A 7,605-nucleotide genomic window follows, 5' to 3' on the forward strand; every position below is an offset into this window, starting at 1 on the left:
AATAGCATCTTTTCCTGCTTCTTCTTCTTCTTTCTCTCTCTCTCTCTCTCTCTCTTTTCTTCTCTCCTCCTCCATTTTTCTTACAATGAAAATTGATCTTCTTTAAGATAACTACTAAAATATTTAATTAATTATTTTAGATGTAAAATTATATTTTAGATTTTAAATTGAATCCTTCAATTATCCAATCAATTTTTTCTATAAAATCATATGTAATCTCTTATAACATTAGAAGATCAATTTTTTGAATAAAATCATTTATATTAGAAATTATATTAATATTTTCCAATCAAACTCCAATATTTAATATCTTCAAAATTTTAAATTTAAAAACATAAATACATGTGAAGAGAAAAAACTAAAAAGAGGCATTACAATTAGATGCAAAAATAATTTAATTTTGGATGCAATTCCTTAGTATAACCATATAAAAGAAGGAGCTAATACAAATAGATTATATACTCTCATTAGCCTTTGTTCGAAGTATATAATTTCTATTATTAGATCTCTCTTCAACAAAATTTCTTCTAATACTTCTATTTATTTTTTATCAAAATTTATCAAAAATTTATGAATAATTGGAAATTTTATGTTGATATAAAAATTTCAATAAAACCTAAATGCCAATGATCTATTCAATTACAATTTGTAAGAAGATTATTCATTCTTAAGTATATTATTCTTCCTTCTATTACATATTCTTTGATGGTTTGAAAAGGCTTCCTAAAAATAATACATAGTATTTACTATCTAACAAGAAATTAAATAAATATTTTTTAAAATTATAAAAATTAAAGAAATAATTAATTTAAAACAGAATTAACTAATGCATTTAAAAAAACCTTTGATTTTATAGATATATTAATAATTTTATTGTATAAATATATTAGTAAATTATAAAAGAATATTTAGATAATAAGTCTAATTTTTTTACTATATTAAAATTTAGAGTGAGTGAAATACATCCTATCAAAGTACAAGAGAAATAGAATACAAACATCTATTAGATAACAAAGTTTATGTTTGTATTTGCAACGTACCCAAAAGCATAAAAATATGATTTCTATGAAATGAAAAATAATTTCCAAATATCTACATCATGAAACTCAAAATACTTATTTTTAGTACTTAACTAGAGATTTTCTTTTGAGAAGGAATTATGTTTAATTGACTTCTTTTGCACTATGGCTAATGCCTTGTATCTGTACAAAATTGGTATCTAACAAATAAATCATATTTTGTATTTAAAATATAATTAACTTAAAAAAAAAAATCTAAATAAAAATAAGATATAACTTAGATACCAAACTTAAATTCTTACAAATACTAATTTTTCAAATAATTTCAAGTCTTTAAATTTCAAAACTTCAAAACAAATTAATATCTTTTGAAATTAGTAAATGAATATAAACTATTATTGTATTGATACTTAAATGATCTTTTATATTTCAAATTATGACTAAATAAAAAATAATAATAATAATAAGGATTTATTTATTATTAGAAGTAAGTAGCTCCTAAAGATTGTGATGTTGCAAAAACAACTTCCATGCTAACAAAAGGTCTATATTTTAAAACAAATTCCTTTCTTTACAAAATTTTAAGCTACAATTCTATTGAACTTCATATTTGTTTTCATTAGATGAAACTTTAGTAAATAAAAAGGCCTTCAAATAATAAATGTCTTCTTTGATTTCTTTAAATTCTTTTATAATTTAGATAGATACCACATATTCTTTTTGTTGGCTTATTCAATGTACATGATTACAATATTAAGAATGGTAGAAAACTTTTTTTAAATTGCATCTATTCAACAACAATCCATATAATTAAATAAGTTTTATTCTTTTATATGTATCTTTTATATGTATATTTTATATCTCTTTCATATATATATATATATATATATATATATATATAATATGTATCTTTTATCTTCCTTTATAATAAAAATTTTATATATATATATATATATATATATATATATATATCATTTTTAATAAAACTATAGCTAAAAGAGACTCTAACTTAATAACATTTATTTTATATGCAAACAATAATAATAAATTCTTAGAAAAAAATCAAGATCTAATATGTATAGTAATTATATGTTTTATATTCCAAAAACAACAAAAATTATTTTTATTTATTATAAAATGTCAAACAATCTAAGAAATTTGGAAGTGAAATAATAGCCTACTGTACCAATTATGCTACCATTGTCGTATCCAAATTTCACTACATGCTTTTATTTTATAACAAGTGATATTTGATTAAGAAAATTCTTTAGTATCTACTTGCTAGAGCATGATTATAGACAATTTAGAGCCAAAAAAGTGCAAAAATATTCAAGAAATAAACATTGATAAAATAAAATAAAAAAATAAATGATTTGAACGCTTTGAAAAAAACTACTGTGATTGCTCGTTTTACTTATTCCGGAAGAAACCTCCTAGAATAAACCCGTATAGGGGGATTCAATCATGGGGAATGACTAGTTGCTTAAGCATTCACGTTAGGGTCACACAATCAATTACCTCCTGAATGTATCGTCTCTATTTCCAATATCTGAACACACAAGGAAACTATAATCTCCTCCTTCACCTTATCGGTCTCTTCCTTACAGCAATTTAGTCATACCAATAACTGCTATTTCCACCAATATATTCACCCTCATAATCTCCAACTGTAATATTGTGCCCTCACAGCTTTCAGCACACAATTACTCTCATTCCAATCACTGGAATTCTTCACACAAAACTGCCATTCACATTACGATGTTTCACACAAACAGAGACTCATTCTCTCTGTTGAACTACAATCAGATTTCAGCATTCAGTCTTTCTTCTTCTCAAATAATACCAATCACATTTCTATTCCATAATTCATTTCACAATATTCAGAAACTCTCAATCCTCTTATTCAAAGAAAATAACAAACAAAAGAAAAGAGGTAGCACCAAGATTATCCCGGCTCACAACTATCACAGCGATGGCCCTCGGCTCATGACTAGCACAGTCTGGCACCTTAATTAACTTCTACAACTCCTATATACTTTCCCCTGATTCTCCAGATTCTAACCATAATTCTGTAATTAAACACTTTTAAGAACTAAATCACTCATCTGTCTTCTTGAATTTCCTATTATATAGACTATTAATATATTTTACCTATATCTTTCAAAAACGAATTAATATCTATTCTACAACTACCTCTAAGCATGTATCTAATGAATAAATGAATGTCACCTAATCAATTATCATCCATTGGGTGATATGTAGAAAGAACAATGTTTCATATATTGAATTCAAAATTCTATGCAAAAAAGCAAAAGTTAGATACTATGGTGATAGTAATAATCTTACTTTCTTTGTTCAAATTCTACATCCACGCACACTTACACCCTTGATCCAACACTATCTATCTCGTGTATTGTTCCCTTATTAAATAAAATATATATATATATATATATATATATATATATATCGTAACACGAGCTCATCATCATCCTTATCACCATTATGCTACCAAAATAGGCCATGAATGTGAAGAATTCCAGATTTGTCCTAATTTGTGATTTGGATGAACATCTACTAAATACTTTTATAGTTACTTCATAACCAGAGTAAGAATATGCAAAATGGGCAAATGTGGGGGGTACCCACAAAGGGATCCGCAAGCAGCAGGAGGGGCTCCGTGACTAGCGCGAGTGCGGCCAGTGAGCTGCAACACTTGGCTGGCTGCTGTGAGCGTTGTAAGGGTCACTGTTGCGAGGGCGTGAAGCTGCAAGGGAGAGGTGGCGCGCCGCGATTGCGTTAGAGGCAGACAAGGTGTGGTGGAGTACACACGGGGGGAAAGAGCGAACGAAGATCCTCTACGACTTTCTGACAAACCCCCGAGACTTGTTCCTCAATTTGCGACGTGCATGAGGGATGCTGGCGGTGGCTTCTGTCGTGTGCGCAGTGCGCAGCGGAATTACATCCGCTGTGGAAGAGACCCATTTAATTTCTGCTGTGTCCTGTCCGTCCCCAGAGCAGGCCTGAGCTTGAATCCGGGCATGATTGCAGGACCTTTGATCGCTGACAGGCTCCATTTCGCAGTTATAATTCGTGCAACAAAAAATCTGTCTGACATGATTTGTTCAGTGTTTGGTTCCTATCTGATACTCGATTATGACACGCCTGCAGCGGAAGGAGGTTTGGCAACCCAGACTCTCCAACCGTTCTTCGTGTTTTGGGGTGATCGTTCTGGAATCTACTCGGACGTTGGGAGAATCCCGACGGATTATTTCCTCGTGACCATGCATCAGGTTAATTTTGTAAGTGTACTGGCCGTGACGAAGCTGACTAAGCGGCTCCCAGGGATAAATGTCAGAACAAAAGGAGAATAATTAAATCTCGGATACGTCTGATTTGTTGCCGCTGCTCTGTGGTGTGCGATTGCGCTCACGCCAACGCCCCTAACTGACTGTCTGCGCTTTAACTCAAATCTGTCAGTCGACACGCCAGCTTTATGTTCGCCGCTTACCCGATTGTCCTATAACCCTAAGCTGCCCGAAGGAGTAAGCGTTCGGTGAGGTGGTCTATGGAAGTGAATTGTCTGCTACTGGTCATCGCTACTGTAACTTGAACGCGTGGTGCAGTAACTGATGACATCCCGAAGGTACAATATCGTCAAAAAGAAACCCTCTATCTATTACGTAGCCGAAGGTACAACCAGAAGTTAACTGCAAGGTCGTCAAGATACCGTGCGGTCAATTTGATCACCAAAAGCAGGAAGATTCCACGGGTTAAGAAAGTTGGTTATCAAATTGCTCCTCCTAACACATTGCCTTTTCTTTCTGGTGAAGAAAGATAGGCGTGCACGTCATAGAACCATACCCAACGGAGCCGCAGGTCGTTAAATAACTGCTGCAAGAACAATATCATACTCTGTGAAAAGCGTGCACAAGAAGATAAAAGGTTCAAGAAAATCTTAGAATATAAAAGATATTGTGAGGAGAAATGGCGACATTTACAGAAATATGGACCCCGAGCATGGAAGGACGAATAGTACATAATGCAAGTGATCCGCGAAGAACACATCATGATGAAACACAGAAGAGATGGAAGGGGAAGCGAGAAATGCATGAGTCACAAAACGGAGGAGAGCCCAAGGACCATGGATATGGCAGCGCAAAAAAATTGAATTTTTATAAATGCTGAATAATGAGTTGCTACATTTGGTTGTTGCATTTTCACTAGGTCTGCGGATCCCAGAAAACATTCTCATGCAAGCGCCGTCCATAAAAAACAGCACAAAGCTATCTTGGAAGATAGGCTTGCCCCAGCGACGAGGTGAGTGGGACCTCAAATGGACGAGCACAGGCTCATGAGGATGGAACACAGGGAAGGGAAGATACACAAACTTGTAAGGTTCCTGCTTTGTATCGGGTAATGTACAAGCGAAGACTGAAAAAAACCTAAAATATGCACAAAAGGATGAAAATCCAGAACCAGTCCTCAAGCAATACAACGAACGCACAAAAAAGAGTTACAAAAAATTTTAGTGCAACAAATCAGCCGCAGGGATGAACGCTCCATGGAATCCATAGGGGACTCGGGAGGGCAGCTTGACTGACGCCACTGGCTCCAGCGAGGGGGTGGCTGCATCGAGAACGAGCAGCTCCGATTCTCCAGAGGCTTCATTGTGGCAAAACGCAAGCAAAAATCCATCATCTTCAGCGGCGTTAGAATCCGAGGTCCGTGGTACGAACACGGGCTCACCACCGTAACGATCCGTGCCGTAGTCATGGCGAGCCACCACCTGACCCGATTGCAAATCCACCTTGGCAATACCCGACACCTTCGGCCATGGTTCAACAATGGCGAGGTATATGAATTGGGTCTTTACGCCAACGAATTGGGGATTCATTTTCCCCACTTCTAAGTTCAAGTCAGCGAGCTCGCGTTTCGTGGAGGTCGCCATGCGGCGGTTGAGCCGCACCTCGGTCAAAATAGCGCGCGGAACCTCCGAAGTCTTGAAAATGATGTCGGCGGGAGTCATGGACGAGCCAATGACAACCACCTCGTCGCCGTCCTCCCACGCGTTATACAAGTGAAAGAAAAAACAGCCAGGCACGTCAATCCACTGTAACTCCTCCTCCGAGGTTGAGTACTTGGGCATCACGCCAAACCGAGGGGTCTTCTTCGGGTCTAGAACAACAGGCGAACCGCCCGTCAGCATCTCTTTCAGACGGAAAACTATCTCTTGGTCGGGGATTACCACAAAGTTCTCCGTGATTGCAAAATCATGCGTCATGGCTGCCTCGTCTAATGTAACTGGTACCTCGGCCTTCTTTTCGCCATCCGCTGAGAATATCAAGTATTTCAAGTACGGCGCCGACAATACGTTGTAACTAAGGCTAAAGAGCTCTCCTGTGTGTGGATCAATCTTGGGGTGCGCGATCATGGAATGTGTGAGCTGCCCATGGAAATCGTACCGTCCCACCGTCACTATGTCATTGTCTTCCGTGATGCGCACTTCGACGGGAAGGTCATCCTCGGAAATCGCGAGCAACCGCTTGTTGAAGTACACTAGCCCTGCATTTGCCATTCCCATCCCTTGCGATGCATCCAATATTCCAAACAGGGACCGAGCCCAGTACACCATCAACCTCGCCACACCGCCATATCCGTGCAGCTCTCCAATTGGCTTCGGAAAGAATGCTCGCCCATGCTTCTCCTCCTCCATGAACCGATATGTGCGCGTGTACCGGCAGGCGTAGCTGACCAACCCTTGATTGAAGCTCACAGCATGCAACATGCCATCGCCATCAAACAGATGGTGACGACCTGTTGGAAAAATCTGGGGGTTGGGTCCGTTGCGCACATACACGCCTTCCAAACAATCTGGGAGATTGCCTTCTACCTTCAAATTGTGCCGCGCCGGGGATTCATCGACTGGGGAGAAGTTGCCTTCCAATTGCACATGAGGATCTACTGTGGATGGCAGGGGCTCATGTTCTCCCCAATGCAGATTCTCCAAACCCTTCTCCACGACAGTGATCACCTTGTCCGCGATTCTCTGCGCGAAGTTGAGGTGCTTTGTCTTGGATTCAAAGGAGAGCGATCTCTCTCTGCATGTCTCAGCTGCCGCAGGTCTTTCCACGAAAAGCTTAGGGAAGTCAACGACGCCGGCCTTGCGTCCCGCCACCTCCTGTGCTTGGCGATGACTATCCCCGACTCCTTTCTTGAATTCCGGAAACGAACCCTGAGTGGGGCGGATCCTGCTACTACCTCCTACTTTCGCAATACACGCCATTTGCAATGATTTCTTGTATTGGATTGTATGTATCTACTAGTAGTTTTACGAAAAAAATATCCTAATTTCTCTTGTTAAGCAGCCAGCATTAACCTCGCCACCATCTACATGCTCTATGTGTGTCATCTGGTAGCGGACAACTTGTTCGCAACACTTAGTCACTGAATCCGTGTAAAGAACTGACGACGAGAACTCCAGATGGTATCCTCCACCACGCTGTTCCTGACTGCTTCCATCTCTGGTCATCACGTTGCTCGAATGTGGATTGGTGTTGTTGTGTCAACATTCACAAGACCAGAATGT

The 7,605-nt window shown here is 37.8% G+C and overlaps 1 protein-coding gene across 1 annotated transcript; it reads right to left on the reverse strand.

Annotated features, from left to right (window-relative positions):
- Nucleotides 1-5,167: 5,167 nt before the first annotated feature.
- Nucleotides 5,168-7,305, reverse strand: LOC112293041 (9-cis-epoxycarotenoid dioxygenase NCED3, chloroplastic). The gene has a single exon (XM_024542067.3). It carries the CDS (start codon nt 7,300-7,302, stop codon nt 5,545-5,547), a length of 1,758 nt encoding a protein of 585 aa, XP_024397835.1. The 5' UTR covers nt 7,303-7,305; the 3' UTR covers nt 5,168-5,544.
- Between the last annotated feature and the right edge of the window lie 300 nt (nt 7,306-7,605).

This window comes from Physcomitrium patens, chromosome 16, assembly GCF_059467195.1.
Source record: "Physcomitrium patens ecotype Gransden chromosome 16, ASM5946719v1, whole genome shotgun sequence".
NCBI classification, from domain to species: Eukaryota; Viridiplantae; Streptophyta; class Bryopsida; order Funariales; family Funariaceae; genus Physcomitrium; species Physcomitrium patens.